The 23,426-nt window shown below is 41.5% G+C and overlaps 1 protein-coding gene across 3 annotated transcripts in view; it reads left to right on the forward strand.

The window, feature by feature from the left end:
• Positions 1 to 23,426, forward strand: part of LOC147729175 (sodium-coupled monocarboxylate transporter 2-like) — a 278,703-nt gene that overhangs the window by 214,657 nt on the left and 40,620 nt on the right. For all 3 annotated transcript variants that reach the window (XM_086959488.1, XM_086959486.1, XM_086959487.1), the window contains exons 7-9: positions 12,465 to 12,594; positions 14,009 to 14,097; positions 20,267 to 20,379. In XM_086959488.1, the coding sequence (XP_086815614.1) occupies positions 12,465 to 12,594; positions 14,009 to 14,097; positions 20,267 to 20,379 (332 nt within the window). The remainder of the gene's footprint in view (positions 1 to 12,464; positions 12,595 to 14,008; positions 14,098 to 20,266; positions 20,380 to 23,426) is intronic.

Genomic DNA, 23,426 nt, shown 5'->3' on the forward strand with positions numbered 1-23,426 from the left:
CAGGAACGGTTCAGCTTCCCAATTTGTTTTTCTAAAACCAGCTTGGTCATAAGAATTCTTACAACCTTACAACAGGGTTACAAAGAAATTAACTTCAACTTGGGCACCTGCTGCTGTAAGCCTGTAAGTGCTTCCTGGCGCCTTGTTGCCTACTTGCAACTATTCTCTGACCCTGCTCTGACCCTTGAAGCAGGATCAGAGAATAGTTACAAGTAGGCATTGAGGCGCCTGTCTCGAAAATTAAACCTCAACAGGAAGCACTGACAGATATAAAAACAAGGATTTGCAATGCAATAGGTCTCGCATTAGGAAAGTTTGAGCTATTGGTCTTGTAAATTACAATTCTTTTTATTTGTGTGTTGGTTTTGAAAATAGCTAAATTAATAGCTTTGTCATTTGCAATGCCAATAGTTATAACATTCACAAATGTGACACCTATAGCATTTTTAATGCAACATGTTTTGTATGTACGTGACTTAGATGTATTGATATTAAAATTACAATGGCTTTACATTTTTGAAAATAATTAATACTTAAATAAAAGTGATTTTAATTTATAATGGCAATAGCTTAAACTTCTGTAAATAACTTTTGTGAAGATTATGTTCAGTGTATTTTATTGTGACGAAAATCCAAGAACAGAAGTGAATTATTAACATATTTTTGTGACATTTGTAATAAAGCTTGAAACATTGAGAGAACATATTTGAACCAGTTGTTGTTGAATGGTTGCATAGATTGATGCTGGGGTGGTGCTGAGTGGTGCTGTGGTGGTACTGAGTGGTGCTGTGGTGATGCCGAGTGGTGCTGTGGTGGTGCTGAGTGATACTGGCATGGTGCTGAGTGATGCTGTGGTGGTGCTGAGTGGTGCTGTGGTGATGCTGAGTGAAAAATGTGGTGGTGCTGAGTGATGCTGTGGTGGTGCTGAGTGGTGCTGTGGTGGTGCTGAGTGGTGCTGTGGTGGTGTTGATTGATAATGTGGTGGTGCTGAGTGATGCTGTGGTGGTGCTGAATGATAATGTGGTGGCGCTGAGTGATAATGTGGTGGTGCTGAGTAATGCTGGGGTAGCGCTGAGTGCTGATGTGGTGATGCAGAGGGCAGAAAGGCACAAAAAGCAGTCTACCAAAGGGCAGAAGGGCAGAAAAACAAGGGAAAAACGAGTCTAACAGAGGGCAGAAGGGCACAAAAAACCATTCTAACAAAGGACAGAAGGGCAGAAAAACAAGGGAAAAACGAGTCTAACAGATGGCAGAAGGGCACAAAAAACGAGTCTAACAGGGGCAGAAAGGCACAAAAACGAGTCTAACAGAGGACAGAATGGCACAAAAAACGAGCCTAACAGAGGGCAGAAGGGCAGAAAAACAAGGGAATAACAGAGGGCAGAAGGGCACAAAAACGAGTCTAACAGAGGGCAGAAGGGCAGACTAACAAGGGAAAAATGAGTCTAACAGAGGGCAGAAGGGCAAAAAAAACGAGTCTAACAAGGGGCAGAAGCGCAGAAAAACAAAGGAAAAACGAGTCTAACAGAGGGCAGAAGGACAGAAAAACAAGGGAAAAACGAGTCTAACAGAGAGCAGAACTGCACAAAAAACGAGTCTAACAGGGGGCAGAATAAATCCCGCCCTGCGTGTTTGTCCACGAAGATGCCACCGTTTTGTGCAATACCTCTCTACTCAACTGGAGTACTTTCTACTGTCTAATCAGTCAGTGCTCCCTCGTTGGCTAAATGTATAGGGGCAGATTAACAATAACTGGCGCCTCCCCAGGGATGCGCCATTATTGTGCGCTGCAGCTCCGTCACCCATGGTCCGCCGCACCTGCTTCAAGCAGGCGCAGGGTTTTGATGCAGCATTGACCTAAAAGTGACTGAGTGAAATCTTGTAGATTTCACTCAGCCACTTTTAGGAGGTGTTCCTGCGCCGGAACGCCTCCTGATGGCGCAGGGCTTTACAACGTGACGCATCTCTTAGATGCGTCACGTTCTTAATACCCAGCACCATGGCGCATCTTTTGTGCTGCTGCTGCGTCACAAAAGTGACGCAACTGCGGCGCAAAAGAGGCGCAAGTGGCTTGTAAATCTGCCCCATAGTGCTTTTACTAAACTGTAGCTGCGTAAAGGGCCAGAAGATGTAGCTCCAGTGACCATGTGTGCCTGTGCCTGTGTTACAGGCACACATGGTCACTGGAGACGCATCTTCTGGCCCTTTACGCAGCTGCAGTGTAGTAAAAGAACTATACATTTACCCAGTGAGGGAGCACTTACAGGATTAGCCATTAGAAAGTACTCCAGGGCAAATCGCTAAAAAATCCGGGATTTGGCGGAACACTCGCAGATTTTTTTTGCGATTCTGCAGGAAAATCCGCGAATTCGCAAATTTTGCACATGCTTACGGGAAAGGGCTGTGGCGGTGTCAATCATTCAAGCCATTCAATCAAGAGGTTTTTTATCGAGATGAGTTGATTTGGCGCAGAGTCAGGTATACAGAGAACAGGCTCCCATGAGTTGTTTGGAAGTTTGTGTGGCTATGAGTAAGTGACATTAAGAGGTAGTATATTTATCGGGTGGTGGAAGTCTCCTTGTTGAACGGTTTTTCGGAGTCTTTTATTTTTTTCCTTTTTTTAATTTATTTTATTGATTCTTATACCTAGTACATTACATTAAATACATTGAATCATAAAGAAGCATTTCAGCTAAAGAAAAAGCTAATCAAGAGTGAAATTAATTAAATAAATTTCGAGGGATCATTAAAATAATTTAAAAAAAATACATTTCTTAGTTACTTAGTGTGAAGAAAAGAAAAAAGAGTCAAATACACTCTGGAGTATACATTCATATATATTCACCAACATATTAATAGCCATTCAAGGGGTTTCCCTCCATATAGCAAGGGGAGCCAAAACAAAAAGGCCCCATTCCCTCATATTTCTTCCCCTTCTTTTATAAAGAGCAGCTTCAATATTGTGAATGCCTAGTAGCCTGGCTAAGCGATACAAAAGGGGATGATGGACGGAGCGCTTGAACAAATCAAACACTCACCTCCAGTCAACTGATCTGGGTTTAATCCATCACCATTCTTTAGTTCACTCTGCCACCCCAGTTCAGACATGGCTATATGCAAATCAGTCTGACCCTGTGCCTTATAGGAACAGTCCAGCCCGAAACTGCCAAGCCATGTCTTCCCTGGACCGGAAACAAGCATCCTGGGGCCGGTTTCGGATTCATAATCCTCATCAGCCAGGCTATCTTGAATCCAGTGGTCAAGTGAACAAGGGACTCACGTCTGAGCATACCCTGCCATACTTAGGGTGAACAAAGCGATACAAAAGGGGATGAAGTAGCCTGGCTAGCCACATCGGAAAAGTAGGCGCAGTATTATCCTTCCAGCCTGCTGCCATCAGGATCCGAAGGACTGCTAGACATCTAAACACAAAGGCCTCCTTATCATATTCAAGATTAGGATTATTGTCAAAACCAGATATCATGAGTGTAGGGGATAGGTTAACATGAATACCAAGAAACCCCAAGAATATCTCAATCTCTATACAGATTTCCCTAATCTTTTCACATTGTGAAAAGATATGGATTAGGTCGGCTGGTCCCTCCTGACATCTTGGACATTTATCATTCTCCCTTTTGCCCCATTGAATAAGCTTAGCCGGGGTATAATACAGATTAAAAAGGACTTTGTATTGTTGTGCCCTTAAATTGGTTGAACAGAATTCTCTATTTGCTAGTTGTAGAGCTTTATCTAAGTCAAAATCCAGGTCACCTAATTTCATCATCCATGATGATTCAACTTTATCCATATCATCTTGCATCGAGTCTAGTAATTTATAAATTATCTTAATTCCCGCTACGCCTTCTAACAGATACTTGATTAATTAAATGTTGCCGCCTGGATGTATTTGTGGTCTTATCCCATATATTATTTGTTGAATCTGGATGAACTTAAATGCGTGACCAGAGGGAATACCGAATTTAACATGGATATCACTGAAAGTAAGAAATTTCCCTGTGCCAATATTAAAGATGTCCCCTATTGTTTTAATTTCTCGTTGTTCGCATATAGACCCCATCCTATCACTACTGACTTGAGGGAAGACATTGGAGTCCCATAATGGGGTATAATAATTAATTTTGGGAATTGCGAATGTCTTCTGGGCAGCTTTCAATGTTTTCCAAATTCTGTCCATAGTTGTATATATAGTTCTGTTATAATATCCTCTTTCTGTTCGGCGTAGCAGCATCCCCCGAGCATCGCTACCCACTAATAGTTCAAAGATAGATGGCGGATCTACAGGTTGATTGGAATTAGGAGTGGTATTGAATAATATATTCATCTGGCTCAATAAACATGCCCACTGGTAAAAAATGATATTAGGGGCTGCCAGGACCCCCCTCTCTTGCGGGAATGATAGGTATCTTAGGGACCTTCAAATTTTACCATAGGACCAAAAGAAATTCGAGAATAATGCTACTATACTTTTTATCCACCACTCACCGACCAGAAGCAGAATTGAGCGAGGTATAGGATTTTCGGTAGCATAGTCATCTTCAATACATTTACCCTCCCAATTAAAGATAAATGAATAGTATCTATTCTTTTTAACTCTTGTGTGATGGAGGCAACCACTGAAGTAAAATTCTCTTCAATAATTGAACTGACCACAGGGGTTATGCTGATCCCGAGATAAGTTGCTGAGTCGACCCACCTCCCATCCTGTCTTACCATATTACTCGTGCAGACTATTTGCGTACTTATTTTCATTTAAGCGGTAGCCAGAGTATTTACCAAAGTCCCCAGCCAAGTCCGTAAAGAGCCGTTATCGCCGTTTTCAGGATTTGGAGTTAGTATAGCCAGATCATCGGCATATGCCAAAATTTTCGTCTCGTAGCCTCTACATACAGATGGATTAATTGCCTCAGAACCTAATATTTTACGTATCATGGGGTCTATGTAAAGAGCAAAAAGTATTGGGGAGCAGGGGCATCCCTGACGAGTCCCACAGGATATTAAAATCTCTTCCGAGCTACCACCCATCGTCTGTATCTTGGCCCTGGGTTCGTGATACATTGCTTTAATAACCCTGATTATTTTAGGGCCAAAACCCCTTCGCACCAATATCCCCCATAAAAACTGCCAGGTAACGCGATCGAATGCCTTCTCGGCGTCAAGGAGGATCAACACCATCTGATCACCCTCAGCAGCATGCACATCAAATAAAATGATTACCTGTGAAATGTGGTCCGTTGTTCCCCGACCCGGGATTAACCCATGCTGCAAGGGGATACCAGACCGGCGATGATCCCTCCTAATCTTTTAGCCAAAACCTTGGCGTAGATCATTGTATCAGAGTTTGAGGAATATTGGTCGATAGGCTCTGGGTTCATCTTTGGGTTTACCCTTTTTATTAAAAACCATGACATTTGTTTCTTTCCATGAGTTGGGGGTATCCATAGTATGTATGTAACTGACCTTATAAAGCACCTGGTTACACTAGCCAGTGTGTACCCACGCTGTACCGCTGAGGAACCCATCCTGGCCTGTTCCTGTGAGGCACCCACTCCTGGGCACCCCAAGGTGAAGCCAGGCATCCTTAGCATTTAGGGCCGATGTGGAGATTAAGCAAGCTATTGCCCAGAGTTGCAGAGTGGGGCCCATGATTAGAGTAGGCACCATGGCGAGAATTATCGGGTCAGCGGACATTGAGCTCAAGACCCTGCCACGACGGGAATTGAACCCTGGTCCCGGGTCAGATCTCTGCATCAGGGTCTGCCGCACTAACCAGTGAGCCACACTTCTCTCTCTCTCTCTCTATATATATATATATATATATATATATATATATATATATATATATATATATATATATATATATATATATATATATATATATATATATATATATATATATATATATATATATATATATATATATATATATATATATATATATATATATATATATATATATATATATATATATATATATATATATATATATATATATATATATATATATATATATATATATATATATATATATATATATGTATATATATATATATTCCCATTAAATAAATCCACTAGTAAGGGTACTATAATATCTTGTAAAGGCCTTATATACTTCCAGTGGAATACCGTCTGGTCCTACCGCTTTCCCTATCGTTAGGTCACTTATCGCCTCGATTACTTCCTTACTTGAGATCTCCTCCTTCAAGCCAAATCTATCCTGTTCGGTCAGTTTTGGCCCCAACTCATCCTGTGTTGTATTAAAGAAATCTGAACTGACCTCCTCTTTATACAGTGCGTGATAGTAGTTTTTAAAGATTTCTCGAATCTCTTCTGGCTCGGAATAGTTCTGGATTCCCTTCTGAATATTTTTGATAATATTTTGACTACACCTCAGTTTAATTCTGAGAGCCAATAGTTTGCCCGCCTGCTCCCCGGTTTCATGTAGTGAACCCCTAACAGTTTAGTATTGATCAGCCACTCTTTGAGCTAGCAACTGATTTATCTCGGCTTTAATAACCAAAACTTTCTGCTGAGTTTTTATGACCTCCCGCCCTCTGGCTCCAGCTCTTACCAGTAGTTCTTCTGCATCAGCTAGTTGAGTCAAGAGGTTCTCATTATGAACCTTGATTTCCTTTCTAAGCCTGGCAGCAAAGCTAATTACCTCCCCTCTTAGAGCCGCTTTAAATGAATCCCAAACCATGTTACGAGACGTGCTATAGCAATTAATATCAAAGAAATTCTGGGCCCAGTTCTTTAGGTGGTCAAGAAATTTACTGTCAGGTAAAAGCTTTCTTTCGAAAGTCCACCTTAATGGCGGTCTGATCAGAATATCGATATGATATTGAAGGATCAAAGGGTTGCAATCAGAAATTACTTTTGGTGCCTTCTTAATTTCTAGCCTATTTACCTCCATGACAGAAACAAAAAAATAATCAAGTTTAGAGAACTTTTTAGCAGGACAAAAAAAAATATGTATATCCAGGATTATTAGGCGCCTTCTCACCCCAAACATCCAGAAGCCCATGAGATTTGATTAGTGAGGTTACAGCACGAAATACCCTGGGCTTACATCCACAATATAGGATATTTATCCCTGATTCCATAAACTCCGCAGAGATATTGAAGTCCTCGCAGACTACAAAAGGGGTAGGCCAACTCAGCAACTCAAGCTCAAGACCATAAAAAACTTCAGGATCATCCTGGTTCGATCCATATATGGTACATAATGTAAAGCCCAGATCCATTTCAACCACTACCCAACGGCCATGGACATCTGCCAGCTGTCGACTAATCCCCCCAGACCTAATTTAGCCAGTATAACAACTCCTCTAATATTTGCAGTCTGAGTGGAGCAAGCCAACAGCTCTTATCCTCTTATATTCAACATATATTTCTTGGCCCATGGTAGATGGGTCTCTTGAAGACGGAGAAAGTCAATCTGGTTGGATCTAATAAATTGACCCAACCTCTGTCTTTTACCCCAATCATTCAGACCCCCAACATTAACAGAGCAGATGCTAAGTCTCCCCATTACAAGTTTGTAGTTTAGGCTCAAATATCTTACCACTAATTTTCCAACACCTCAGTCCTTCTCCATGAATCCCTCTAACCAAAACTTTATACCAGGTATAGTGAATCTTTTTAGACTTTTCTCTCCCCTTTATTGACCTCACCCCCCTTCCTCGAACCCCCCCACCCCTTCCCCACACCCACCATCCTTCCTACCCACCCTCCCAACCATAGCGCACCTTTCCACCCCACTGAGTCTTTTCAATACAATTTGGTATTACAGAACTTGGATCAAGTCCTCAATAGATAAATAGATCGTCTGATCTATCAAAAGAGAGCAAGGTAAGCCTGTGACCCCTGGAAGGGGTGAGAGAGGGAGGTAGGAGCATATATTTTTCAAAAGAGTAATTTAGAGTTTCATTCTGTTTATGTAATTGCAGCTTGTGGGTCCTGAGGACAGACCATCCAGTTGGGGTGTTCGAAACGCATCGACCTGCTAGTTGTGACCTATTGAGTGTTTTGAATTATTCTAATTTCTTTGGATGTTTACAATAATTATGTTACTTATGCACCATAGGTCTTGCTATTGTTTTCAACAAATATGTTTATGTTAAATATAAAAAAAACTGTAAAATTGAGGAAGGTGAGAAGGATGAATGTCTGTGTTTGCTGCTAAGAGTGTGTTATTTGGTGTGTGAATTCAATATTAAAAGTGGGATTGGAACTTTAATGTATTTTGTTAATGTACAAATTATGAAAAATGTTGTCTAATAATCGATTCAAATAAAACTATGTATCAAATGTTTTTGAAAAAATAAAAAACAGAATAAAAAAGATTAGGTAGTCACGTCTGTTTAGGTATATGTGACTTTTAAAAAATATAAGGTAAAAGTATCTATCAGTAGTGGTGTTCTGTTGTTGGTTGCTAGGTAGCCCTAAGGCCAGGGTGAAGTGTAAATGAAATTAGTTGGTAGTGACAAAACAGCCTATATAATTTTTCACTACTATGAGGCCTATTTCTCTCAGAGGTTAGCATTGGGAATTTTGTGGTACACTTTTAAGATGTAGTTCTTGATCATAGAAGAGTAGCTTTTTCATGTTTCATTTGTTTGGAATGATAATTACAAATCCTCCTCACTGGTGAAGTTGGATTTAACATTACTGTTAAATCCAATTGGATTTAACATTACTGTTTTTGACAGCATCTGTTTCTCTGAGCCTATAACTCTGTGTGCTTTGTAGTCTGTCTCCAATAAACTTCAGGGCAGGGTGACAGCTATACTTTGTGCATTCACTCTAGACAGCCATAACACGAGAAGGATAGGTAGGTCTGAGTACCCATCTACATGCATCTGCATTCTGATGTCCTTCCCTGGCCAGGATGGAAGGTAGGGGCTAACATTTCTCTTGGACTGGCAGTGTCCTGTCTTCACCCAAAGAACTGATCATCCCCCACAGATAGCCTGGCAGACAGGATTGGTTGAAGGGGATATTTGTGCACTTCAGAGAGTTGCTTTGAAGTCACCCACACATCAAAGGCACTTTTGGTTATAAGTACCAGGTCTTTCACCCCCTAAAATCAGACACTTCTGGATCTTGAACTGAACCTCTGTCGGAAGCACTACTGTGCTGCATAAAGGTCTCATCTTTGGACTGCAGACTTTGAAGGTCTGCTTTTCTCTTGTGTTGCCCTGCTGCCTGCTGCTCTCTGACTATGCTGAAGGAGAGCTGGGCTGGTTCGAGTCTCGGCATCGACGCAACAGTTTGTGATTCTGTGCAAATCGATACATCACCTTGTGCCCATGGACAGCGCCTGGATACCGTCATGAGATAAGCAGCCCTTTATAAGTGTACAAACTTAACTTGACTAAGTGATCTCCAAGGGATTGTTGGTTTGCCTCCTATTGCTTGAGGCTCAGGGAAATCAAAGTCTATGCTACTGCTCCTGTGCCTGGCTTGCTGAAGGTGGCCCAGCTACTTGCAAAACAGATTTTGACACATCTCCTGTCTGCTGGTAGCAGAACCGCCACATTGACCCAGTGGCAGGAATAAAATTGCTGCATAGTGTCAGAACAATCAATTTCCCTCCCGAGATTGATGCATTGGAAAGCGTCTAGGCAATACTGCAGCTTCGTGAGATCGACACTTCCTATAGACTGAGTAGCTGAAACTGGTGCATTGCTCAACTTCTCTTGACTCTGGCACTTGTCTTCAGAAATGATGCATCGTTTTCACAGCGTAGAGCAGATTGAAGTATCTCACTGTTTGAAAACAGGTAAGGCATTTTTTATTACCAGGGCCTGCGTGCGTCCTGTAGCCAGCCTGCACATCAACAAGGTCGGCCTGAACTTTGACTTTGCCCCAGACCAGCGCTACCTACAGTAACCTTTTCACAGCTACTTTCCTCTAAGTATTTTATTGCATTTATTCTATTAAAATTCAACATCTGAACTTCAATACATTAGATTTTTGTTGCTTTGCTCTTGTTTTGTTTATAATATAATAATCTATTTTTATAAACCTGTGTGAAGTCTTTTTATGGTGTATTCCTTGTGTTACTATGTGAGTGTGTTGAACAAACACTTTACACATTGCCTCTTTAGATAAGCCTGACTGTTCTGTGCCAAGCTACAAGAGGATGAGCACAGGTTATCTTCAAGTATGTATCTAAGCTTACAATGACTAGAGTGGGGGTTCTTGCCTAGCTTAGGTGCATACCTCAGCCAACCAGGAATCCCATTTCTAACAGGTAGTATATAATACTCAAATAGGAAGTGTGATCCTTTCCTCTTTAAGAAAGCTGATTTTTTTTATGAAGTGCAGGAAGTGTTCCATGGACCACTTCTTAGTCTTAAATAATATAACTTCAAAGTTATTTTTTTTCTTTTTAAACACATCCTGCTTTCCTTCAAGGAAAATGGGGTGTGTTAAAAAAAAATGTTTTATTAAAAAGCAATCACAGGCATTATGGTCTGCTGACCTCAGTGATAGCTGTGATTCCTATAAGATCGCAAATTGTGACCTACCTCCTTAATATTCAGGGGGTAGGTCAATTTACAGCCTACTAGCAATCACTATTTGCGAATAGAAGTACTTCCTACATTAGGAATACCCATGTCATAATTGCAATTAGGAGATAATAATTTCAAAAGAATGCAAAGTAAAAACAGACAGAAAGATTTAACTTTTCTATAAGTACCTTAGGAGTGTAAAAAAAACATGTTGCCATAAATCTCCCTTTCAGGTTGTCATTGTAAAAATAACACATAGAGCAGAATAAAGAAAGGTAATGTTTCATTGTCACTGTTAGTCGAATCTCAGAATTCATCTGTAACAACAGTTGACTTCTGACATGATTTCTTCATAATTGGCGACTGAGTGCATCACAATTTGCTGATTATAAAGATATTAAAGATAAGCTTTTACTACAGGGATTGTAGAATCCTATGTGTTTTATGTCTACCTTTTTGTTGTATCTCTATCATGACACACAAACACATGCAAGCAGGCACACATATTACCATGTTTTTGGTTACCCTAGTTTCAGCATCTGCTTACAAGTCAATATTATGCCATAGCTTTTCCTTCCAACCATCCAATGTTCAGCTCAGGACTGGCTCTAGGCTGGTGTGATCAGTGCCACTGCAACAAGTGCTGACTTTGACCGTAGATGTCGTTTTTTAAGGTACAATATGGTGTTGAAAGCACTTGCTGCTGTTCCTTGCCACCAGCAAATTTCAGGCAATCATAAAAATTTCAACATAACTCTGATAACTATTGTTATTATTATTATGGCGATTGATGGACCTGTTGCAGAGAGATCGGAGTTTTGACGCATCATAAAGTAGCGCAGGAGGTTAAAATGCCGGCTGCAAAGCAACTGCACCATGCAGATCACAAAGTGCATACAATGTAAATATTCAGTGAGTTACTGCTTCTGTCAGACAGCTTCTATTGTTATTTGCAGTTCATAAATCTAAATCTTAATCTATAACAACGAGCTATTAACTATCATCAAGGAACTGCATGCAAACTGCAAGGTATAGATTAGAGGTTATGATATTTTCCTCCATTATTTCATTACCCTAATGTTGCCAAAAGGGTTCGCTTGAGTGGAAATCAATTCTTATTAGAAAAGCCATCTCCTAGCCGTGCTGCTACATTTTTAATTCTGAGTGTGTGCTCCTCCACGCCAAGCACTATTAAACTATACTGTCTACCAGATCAGATTACTTGTGACTCCTACACCTTGTAGTCCTCTGTCTGATTTAACATTTCCTGTACATCGATGTACTCACTTATGATTCATTGTCTCTGTGTAATGTATATGTGATGTAAATCTCTCATTTCTTACACTGACATGAGTGGGGCCATAAAAGAAAAGAAATGCATGAGAGTGTTTGTGGAGACTTGAAGGGCACTATTAAAGGGTGGCAGTGAGGGATTCCATGGAGAAGGAGGTCAATCGGGGGCGCCACCAAACATTATCACACTGGGTGCCACAAGCACTCAAGCCAGCCCTGGTTCAGTTACTCATGAGGCAAACATTTGCGAGTTATTCACACACATACAACAACTCTTGTGAGATTTCAAGTTCTCCTTCCAGTTTCTGTCACAAGGTAAGCGTTGTCAGCACAGAGCATATGCCTACAGCACAGATTTAGTTTTGCTTCATAGCCCACTGAAGAAATTGTTTGGTGGAACCGAGTCTTGTGTGAGAAAAAGCTGCATGTTTAGAATCCACAGAATATAGAGTACCAAGATCATAGGGGCTTACACAAGTTTATGCTTATGTAAACATATTTTGCACAAGCCTTGTCTGATAATATAGCTGTTTGCATTCACATGTGCATAAATGCAATACGATGCACATCATTTCTTTGCATTTTTATCTCCACGTTTAACGCATTTTTCTTTCTTTGTTCCTCTCCCTTTAGAGCTTTATATCTAAATTTGTTAGGGCTCTGGATAATCCTCATCTGTGCAGTATTTTCCGGTCTTGTGATGTATGCACATTTCAGAGGCTGTGATCCTTGGACAGCAGGTTTTATATCAGCGCCTGATCAGGTACTAGCCCTCTTCTTATAGCGACTTCAAACCATACTCCCTTTATGAAAGTGTCTTTGATGAAATGAATAAAACATGTTTAAAATGTAATAAAACTAATTTTCAATCATTATCTTTCCAATTCAAAACCTACTTTTTCAAGGCCGGCCTGTTTCAAAACCTTCAAGATAAGATTAGATGCACTAATTTGAAACAATAGCCAATCTTCAATCAATCAGAAGTTATATCGCGTATTACTATCACCCCTAGAGATATCTGGGCGCTAATGGTGCCAGGTCTCAGTCTGAAAACCAAGTCTTGAGTTTCTTTCTGAAGTCTGCCAGGGACGGTGCTGTTCGGAGGTGGCAGAGTAGGTCGTTCCAGGTCTTTGCGACAAATGTGGGAAGTGTGCACAAGGGCATCAGGGGAGGTGCCCAGGTGCCTTGTGGGTAGATAGAAGTTCAATTGATGGTTGATGTAGGACGGTCCATGATTGTGTAAAGCTTTGTAGGCTTGCATGAGGAACTTGAACTGGCATATCTTCTGGATGGGGAGCCAGGTTTCTGAAGTCGGTGTGATGTGGGTCAATTTAGGGAGGTCCAACATGAGCCTGGATGCTGCATTCTGTATGACATGGAGCCTTTTAAGGAACTGATGGGAGATGCCTGCATAGAGAGCGTTGAGTAACAAGGGCCTGGATGACAAATTTTCTGTTGTTGACTGGGATCCATCTGAAGATTCTGCAGAGCAAACGAACATTGCGGAAGCAAGAGGTGATGACTCACCTGACTTGTCGTTTCATAGTCAGTTTGCTGTCGAGGATGATGCCTAGGTTGCATGTATGATCTGTAGGTTTGGGTGTTGGTCTGATTTCTGCTGTCCACTAGCTGTGGTCCCAAAATGGTGGTGCTATTTCCAAAGATCAGTACTTCTGTCTTGTCAGAGTTGAGTCTAAGGCAGTTGTCTTGCATCCAGGTGGCTACATTGGTCATGGTATGGCGGAACTTGCTTTCAACATTGGAGGAATGCTCGATGAGCGAGAGGGTTAATTGAGCTTTGTCTGCGTAGGGGATTATGTTGAGTCCTTGATATCTGACGTTGTCTGCAAGGGGGGATCATGTAGATGTTTTACAGAGTAGGGTTAAAGAAAGATTCTTGGAAAATGCTGCATACGATGTCCTTGGGTTCAGAGTTAAAGGGAGGCAGTTGAATGCTCTGAATGCGACCTGTGAGGAAAGAGGCGATCCACCTACTTTTGTTGAATGTTGATGCACAGTCTGTTATGAGCATGTGGGGGAGACGATATTGAAGCAGCAGAGAAGTCGAGTAAGGATCAGGGCCACCGTTTCCCCATGGCCGAGGAGAGATCTGATGTGCATTTATAATACATTCTGTGTCTTGAATATAACAAAAGTATTTTAAAACTGTTTTCTAGCTGATGCCTTACTTCGTTATGGAGATCTTTGCAAATATGCCTGGACTCCCGGGGCTGTTTGTGGCATGTGCTTTCAGTGGAACATTAAGGTAAGTTATATATATATATTCATAGTTTTGAGGCAAATCACTCAGGAAACACATTTTAATTTGTACATGGAGCACTTTAATGAACTGCAATACCTTGATGAACTTGAAACTGGAAATAGGGTGATGAGCATGTGTTTGAAAGAAAACCACATCAAAATAGTCTAAATGCATTGTTTTATTTTTTAATTTTTAATTTTGTAATTAGCTATAAGAGCATTTTATGGTTGGCTAATAACTTTGGCCGTGTTTGGTGAATATTCACAAAAAGGTCTGAAAAAAAAAAGTTTATCTACCTGGAAAGTTTTAGGGTAATTCGTCAGGCAGGGACAGATTAAAGAGGGTCCCCAAATGCAAAAAACCTCAAGCATTTTCCATAGAGTACTTCAAGATGGGCAGCAGCAAAAACTGCTGAACAGAATTACGGCAACTTTAGTAGGAAACTAGATCTTGGTCTTGTGCTCTTTGGAATTTGGTCTAAATCCTTTCAGTAGTTTTTGAGAAATTAATGGTAAGAAATTATCGTATAATATGCCCTTTGCTTCCATGAGAGCCTCAAGATATTCTTGCGGGGCGCCAATTTAAAATAGAGTCTCAGATTGGTTTAGGGACCATTGGAACTTGGAACATATCGCTCCCACAGGAGGCACACTCTTGCAAAAGCTCTGATTGGCTGTCAGCAACATGAGAAATATGTTGCTTTCAGCAATTACAGGACTGGGGCAATTAGTCCTCTGTCCTGAAGTAAAACAAATATAATATAAGGGGGCAGGGTAGGGATACCCTGACCCCTTAGGCCCCATGGGGGGGGGCCAGAGACAGCCACCTTGGGCCCAAAAAAAAAGGTGAGGAGGGGGGGTCACACAACTTCCCTCTCTAAGCCTGAAAGGCCCCGTGAAGTCCACACCACAGGACAGATTACTGGAGGGGATGAGGTCAGGCAGCCCCCCTCTCTTAGCCATTATGGCCCCAAGACACTATCCAGTGGGGCTGGTATGCAAGCTATATCCTGGGAGCCCATCCCCTGGACATATCAGTTTCCCTGTCCACAGCGGTCCTTGCAAGGAAACCTGTGTTTGCTTTCGCCTGACGGGAGCATTTCAAAACTCCTGCAAAGCGGGAGCAAATATCACTCCGAGCAGGCAGGAGATTCAAAAAAGCTCTCTCCCACTAGAAACAGGCTTTTCATCTGTTTTCCTGCCTTCACATAAGCAGGCAGAGAAACAAATGAAACTATTGCTCCCGCCCACATGTAGCCGACCGGAGCCACAGGATCCTTGGGGTTCCCCCGGAGGCCCCCCAATGACAGTGGGTGCTCTGCATTGGTACCAGGGCACCCACCCTTTATTGCACCTGCCCAGAGAGCCGGGGTCCCAAGGGCCAAAGGTGGCCCAGGAAGGAGGCCACATGCCCCTCTCCCAATAAAAATTGAGCTGGGCCCCTGGGGATGGGGTCATGGGGCAGAAATCGGCCTGGGGTGAGGGCCGCATGTTCTTTTCCCCCTGACAAATTATGCCGGGCCCCTAACCGGGAAGGTTAGGTTTCCCTGGGCAAAAATCTGCCCAGGCAGGGAGGCCAGGTATCCCCTTCATAAATGATTCTGAGCCCCAGGTGAGGGGGTTCCTGAGGCGGAAATCGATACAGGGAGGGGTCTGCATGCTCCCCCCCCGAAAAATAATACTTGGTGCCGGGAAGATGAAGTCCTTGGTGTCGAAATCAGCCCAGGGAGGGGTCTTATGCCCCTTGCCCTAAAAATGATGCCACTCACCGGAAGATGGGGTCCCTGGGGCTGAATATGAAATGGGGAGAGGGGCCATGTGCACCCTCATCCCCATCAACAGAAGGCTGGGCCAGGAGGAATGGAGGTCCCCTGGGGCCAAAATCTGCCCTAGATGGAGGGATGCATGCCTCCTCGTCCTAAAAATTATGCTGTGCCCTGGGGAATTAGGTCATTGGGCCAAAATCGGCCCTTTATTTAAAAGAGTGACCCTGGGGGATGGGGTCCTCTGTTCCTAACAAGACTTTGGAGGAGAGCCACAAACCCCCTCCCCTTCATTCAAATAAGTGACCCCAGTGGATCGGGTGCCCGGGGCTGATATTGTCTCAGGAAGGGAGCAGCACGGCACCCCTCTCCTTAAAAAAATACACACCTTGGGGATGGGATAACCAGGGCCTAAGGAGGCTTAGGGAGGGGGGCCGACCTGCCCTTTATTTTTAGAAAAGGCCCTGGGGGATGGGATCCACAGAGTCTAACCAGGCTCCGGGAGGGGACCACGATGCCCCCTTCTCTTTTAATAAATAATTAATAGCCGTTACTGAGGGTTTCCCCAGGGCCAACGATGACCGGGGGGGCTGTATGCCTACTTCCCCCTAAAAACTGCTTCAGGACCGGGAATGGGGTCCCTGGGACCAAAATTGGCCGGGGGTGGTGGACTTCATTTGCCCCTCCCTCTAATAAATAATGTCAAGCCCGAGAGATTAGGGTCTCTCAGGTAGAAATCAGGGCCTGTATGACCGCCTCCCCTAATAAATGTTGCTGGGCCCCAAGGAATTGGTTTGCCATGAATCGACACAGGTAGGGAAGCTGCATACTCCCTGGGTCCTGTGAAATAGGATCCTTGGGGGCAAATTTGGGCACACACACCACCTCCCCTTTATTTCAAAGAGTTGTCTGAGGATGGGGTCCCCAAGTCTTGGGAAGCGGAGGCCACACAGCCCCCTCCCCTTCATTTATATGTGACTAAAGTGGATGGGGTCACTCGGGCTGATAATGGTTTGGGAAGTGGGCCACACAGCCCAACTCTCCACTTAAAAAAATTCACAGCTCTGCGGGGTAAGGGTCCCTACGGTCTAAAGAGGCTTAGGGAGGGGGGCTGACCTTCCCTTAATGTTTAGAATTGACCCTAGGTGATGGAAACTAGGCTTGAGAAGGAGGATACCGGGCAGCCCCCCTCCTTTAAAAAAAAACTAACAATTCTGGGGGGTGGGGTCAATATGTCCAACCCCTACTGAGCATGTCCAAAGGCCATGCACAGCAGGGACGGTATGGAGGGAGTTGGCTGGAGGGCCTGGCCGAAGTACATTCGTGGTGGGGTTTGCATTTATATATGGTAATTAAGTACTAGTTAACACCCTAGACATTTACTCAAAAAAATATAGGTTAAAGTAGCGTTATAGTTAGGTGTGATAAAAAGATATTATCAGTTATTACATGAATGATGCCATTTGAGATGTCATCACTGATATCCCAAATTATGTCATTGAACATGTCATGAGTGATGTCATATGTTATAAGCGGTGCATGGCTGGGCAAGGCACAAGTTTTAGGTAGCGCTGCTAACTATCAACAATTAATTTCTTTTTTTTAGTGTTCAAAACATTAATGTTGTCATTGAAAAATTCACATAACTATACATTTACTTTAACCTTTGGTTTTTTCAGTGCATTTCTGACGTTTAAAAAAAAAGAAAGAATATCTTTTCATGATACCTAACTATAACATTACTTTAACCTTGATTTTTTCAACTGGGTTCGCCAGTAGGTAATTCAACTTAGGACCTACTTTCCATAGGAAAAGCGGTTTTTATTTTTAATAATTACTTTAGCGCCGTTTGATGATTCTTCACGAAATTTTCAAAACAAGTTTGCCAGTCACTAGGCCTAGAGAACGGGTCCCACAGGGACCCTGTCTGGGTCTAATTTCTTTTTATTTTGGTGCAAATTCACAGAGATTCCCCCAATCTATCTGCCTCCCGTGCTTGTTTTCTTATGCCCCTCTTGTGGCCAAAGTCCCGGAGGGGAACAACAGATATATTTTCAGGAGAGGGGGTGCGCATTGCCCACTCCCCCAAGGCCGATCTCAGCCATAGGAACCTGCTTCCCACAGGCTCTGACATGCAGCCCACCTCCCTGGGCCAATTTAATCCCCCGGACCTTCATGCCCTGGGGTCCTGCAACATTTACAAAGGGGGGCTGCACGGCCCCCTCCCTTAGCCATTATTGGGCCTGGGAAACCCATCCCCCAGTGCCGGCTCATGTGTTATACTCTGGGGTGCCAACTTCTTAGACTTAGTGGTTTCCCTGTCTGCACTGAAGCAGGCAGGGAAACCCGTGTTTGCTTTCACCTTGCGGGAGCAATTTCAAAACTCCTGACAGGTGGGAGAAATACCCCTCTCCCGTCAGCTAGGAGCGTACTTTTGATCTGTGGCCCTGACCACACATAAGTGAACAGAGAAACTGATGAAAAGAATGCTCTAGCCCACATTGAGAAGCATTTTTATTTGCTCCCCGCGGGCGGGAGCAATGTTGGCTCCCGCTAGAGGTGGCTAGCAGGCTGGTACTGCTGGGTGCTTGGGGCTCTTTCCCTGACACCCAACCAGTGTGGTAGGTGCCCTGAGTCGGCACCCGGTCACCCACCCTGTGCCCCCTTTCCCTAATAAAATGCACCAGACCCCAAAAAGTCAGGGTCTAGAACCAAAATGTGCCAGGCCTGAAAACAAAATTAGCCTAGGTAGGGAGGCCATGTGCCCACTTCCCATTACATATGAAGTGGGCCATAGGGGATGGGGTCCCCGTGCCTGAAATCAGCCTGGGGAAGGGAGCCTTGTGGCCCCCTCTACCAGAAATGTGTTGCCAGTCCCCAGGGTCTGGGGTCCCTGCAGCCAAAAGCAGCCTGGGGAGGAAACTTGCAAGTTGGATGCCTTCGGAGGTGTTGGCCACAGGGCCGGGATGCAGAGCAAGCCTTGTGACCAAACCCCTACTGTGCACGGCCGAAGGCTGGGTGTAGTGTGGCATTTTTTGCATGTGGGGTGTTTGCCAAAGGGTCTGGCCACTGGCCATGCCTTGTCTCCAACACCCCACTGTGCACGGCCTTTGGACATGAGCATTGTTTACTTGGCTGCTTGGTCCATTTTGGCAAGGGTTATCGTTTTTTGAAATCACTATAACTGTAATTGCTGAACTCTATAGTTTTATGTTTTTGAACTCTGAACCTAACTATAACATCCCTATAACCTTTTACTTTTTATTATTGAATGATTCCCTCTGAAATAAGAACTACATTATCATAAAGACAAGCTCATACCACTCCTGAAAGCTCTAAAATTCTCTGACCCATTAGGATTATGCAGCATCATAGGCAAATTATTTGGAAAGATTATCTAAATTATGTGAAAAAAATGCAAATGAGGCACCATATCTGTACAGCAATATTGTAATCCACTTGAGCTGCAAAAAACGTTTTGGGTTAAATCTGCTAATTATGTGGCAAACACAGCATATCCATAAGTATGCAATAACCTCTAGAATCATGGGTTCAAATAAATCCACTGAACCACTCCCTTACCCACTATTTATTCAAGAAGGCAAACAAACCTAAGTGCTGAATGTTTTCTGCATTTTGAAGCAGACCACTTCAAGCTAACCACGCCAAACTAAGCATGAAATAAATATACATACTGTTAATTTTGCAAATGGCGATCTGTTGTGTCACACCACCCAATGTTTTTACCTAGACTGTTTTGCTGGTTATAGATCTTTATGTACGTCACCCCTGCTAATCCGTGATAAAGTGCCGTATTATCCATCTTTTAACATGATGCAATTGTCATATGCCTGTTTAATATATTTAAGTTCCTCCCAATTCACACCACCTTTAGGAGTAAGCCTGCACCATTTCCCACCGACTCCCCTGTGTCTGTCCCAAGTTTACTACTAAAATCTATACTTACATGTGCGAAGAATTTCCATTAAAGTTATACTCGACTGGAAAGTGGCAATAAATACATGCAAATTTACACTTTGTAGTACATTTTGTAGCTCTACAAAACATACTGCAAAGTTCAGTTTGTGAATCAGGCCCAGGAGGTGGAGACATGTTACCTAAACGTTTGTAGTAAATTTACACTACGAGCTTGGGAATTCCAAAAATTAGTAAACTTACTTAAAAGTGTCAATTACTCAAATGTGTAAATTACTTTTATAAATCAGGCCCAATGTGTACTAATGTTGTTTTTGAAGTTAACTTACACGAGGGAAGGTTTAACTGTGTTATTTCTGTTGATAAATTAAAAGCTATAAGAATCTGCTAAGGAATTTTGAATATACAAACCTGAACTTCAGTGATTGCATGCTTTGTTATTAGTTTTTATTTTATTTTTATCTGTAATTATAGCACAGTTGCGGCCAGCATAAATGCTCTTGCCACAGTGACTTATGAGGACTTTGTCAAATCTTGCTTCAAGAATATCTCTGATAGAAAAGGTGCCTGGATCAGCAAAGGTTTATGTGAGTATCAGTGTGGTTAGTTTATGAATATATATATGTAGTTTGTATGCACTGCAATCTTTTGTTTTACTACAGTGTTTCTCCTCATGCAAAGGTAAATATGACAGGATCTAAACTCCACATCACTTGAAAGGGGAGGCAACTGAAATCCTTTGCTCAACCAATCCCTGCCTTTCCCTTTTATACTGACATCATATCAATGTTAAAAATATTGTTTTTTAAAATGTTTTAATAATAATGTAAACATAAATAAATAATACATAAAGTTAAAAAAATGATCGATGCCAATATTAAAACATATTTAAAAAATATTAACTAATACATATAATTAAACATTTACTTATAAATGAATATATATACTTACTCCACATATTGCAACATTAGGGAAAGCGTTGGATAGTGTCAGGGTAAAAAGTACTATTCCCACTCCAGAGAGTGCAACAGTAGGGAAAGCGCTGGATAGTGAAGGGGTAAAAATTACTATTCCCAGTCCAGTGAGTGCAACAGTAGGGAAAGTGTTGGATAGCGTAGGGGTAAAAATTACTACTCCCACTCCAGAGAGTGCAACAGTAGGGAAAACGCTGGATAGCGTGGGGGTAAAAATTACTATTCCCACTCCAGTGAGTGCAACAGTACGGAAAGCATTAAATAGCGTAGGGGTAAAAATGACTATTCCTACTCCAGAGAGTGCAACAGTAGGGATAGCGCTTGATAGCGTAGGGGTAAAAATTACTATTCCCACTCCAGTGAGTGCAACAGTAGGGAAAGGTTTGGATAGCGTAGAGGTAAAAATTACTATTCCAACTCCAGAGAGTGCAACAGTAGGGAAAGCGCTGGATACCATAGGGGTTCAATTAACATTCCTATCAATTAAATAATTTGTATTAAAAAATAACACATTAATAATGAATTTACAAAAAAATTATTAATACATACCAATAAATTAAAAAGAATATTTACAAAAATAACCTTAAATTACATCCCAAACTATTCCCCTTTTAACACACACCACATTCCACATACAAAAACACAATTAATTTAACTATCAATGAATCAATTAATAACAATTAATAATATATTACAAATAATATATATCATTATAAATAAACTAATTATTAAATATTAATTACCAATTAATAATTAATCACCAATTAATTATTAATTAACAATAACCAAAAACAATATTTATTAATGAGTTAATTATAATTAATATAATTAGCTAATTAATAACAATTATTTACCAATAAATAACCCATTAACAATTCATAATAAATACCAATCAATAAAAACAATTTAATTCATTTAATTTATTTACTTCCCACCCTATTCCCCTATAATCCCACAACCCATAAAAAATCACATATTTAATGTGATTATGAATTAATCACTTAATAAAAATTTATCACCAAATAATTATTAATTAACAATAACTTAATTCCTAATAACAATAAATACAATTATAATAATACATTCAATATAATTAATATAATTAAATAATTAATAAAAAATAATTACCAATTAATAATGAATTAATAATTAATTATTATTTAATTAATAAAACATATTATTTAATTAATTGTAATTCAATTACTTCCCACCCTATTCCCCTATAAACCCACAACTAGCTCTGATAGTAAAACGCAAAGTGTACTTTAATAAAATTACTAATTTCTAAACATTTACTTTAAAATACATAACAATTTTTTTTTCCGAGATTATTGACAACAATATTTTTGCTTACGATATTACTTACTTCGATATTAAAAAAAACAATATTAGTTACCTTGGGGTCAATATTCTTGTCAACTATATTCTTGACTTCGATATTTTGTCCCTACGATAATAAAAATTCATTAATAATGTAGGTCAATATTTAACAATCAATAGTTTGACTGACCAATGGTCACCATTGGGTAGCTATAGTTAGAACCACAGTTCCTTAAGAAAAGCATTTTTTGGATTGCTTTTAACTTTGGTGGTGTTTGATGATCGCTTAAGTGGTGTCCGAGAAAAAGGGGGTCCCTAAACGTATTTGCCCTATTAATGTTCCCTTTGGAAACATGAACAACATTTCTGAAAAATAATGCTGAACGCATTTATGTTAAATTTGTCAAAAAAATAGTTCTTGGTCCAAAAAAGACAACTTTTTTTGTGATTTTAGATATATCCATTCAGTAGATTTTTAGAAATTTAGGTTTAAAAAATATAGATATGTAATGCCATGTAGGATCTGAGGAGCCGACAGGTCATCAAAAATGTGATTGCTGCGGTTTTAGGACTAGGGTATTCATTCCCCTGTCCTGTAAGAAAGTTTTAAAAAAGTACATATTGTGGGACAGGGTAGTGATACTCTACCCCCCAGGCCTGGAAGGGGTATCCAGAGGGACCCTCACTCGCCATAAAATGGTTTTATTATTAATAAGTGCCAAGAATCTGTGAATCCTGGCAGCAATTGAAAAAAATATCCGGGGGCCTCCTGCCTTTTTTCATTAAGCCAGGGATCGTGCATTGTGTTTTTTGAGGAGGTGATGTGCCTTTTTCCTCCCTGAAATTTCATTAGGTTCTAATGGCCCAAGAAACGGGCCCAATATTTTATAAATAGGCAGGGTCGTGTGTGCCCCTTATACCCCAAACCTCATTTAGGCCCTGGAGACCTCTTGCCTTAACCCAGCATTTTTAAAACAGGGAGGGAGGTGTACTGCCCGCTCCCGAAGCCTAAATAAGTCTCAAAGGGCCCCATCACCAGGGCTGGAAGTTCCAAAGAAGGGAGGGATGTGCTCATCCCCTCTACTTGAGCCATGTTACGGCCCTAATGACCTGATCCCCTGGGCTGGTTCAGGGAAGGTGTCCCAGGGACCGCACACCTCAGGACACTGTCTTTACTCTACCCTAGAGAGCAAACAGGGAAGTATAATGTGCTCTCATCCACCAGGAGAAGAAAATCGTAACTCCCACTACACCCAAGATGGGTGCAGGCAGGGCAGAAAAACAGGGGCCTTCGGACTCCACCTGCAGCCTCCAACATGGCTACTGGGGACACCATAAAA

The sequence above is a fragment of the Lissotriton vulgaris genome, chromosome 2_2 (genome assembly GCF_964263255.1).
Source record: "Lissotriton vulgaris chromosome 2_2, aLisVul1.2, whole genome shotgun sequence".
Classification (NCBI taxonomy): Eukaryota; Metazoa; Chordata; class Amphibia; order Caudata; family Salamandridae; genus Lissotriton; species Lissotriton vulgaris.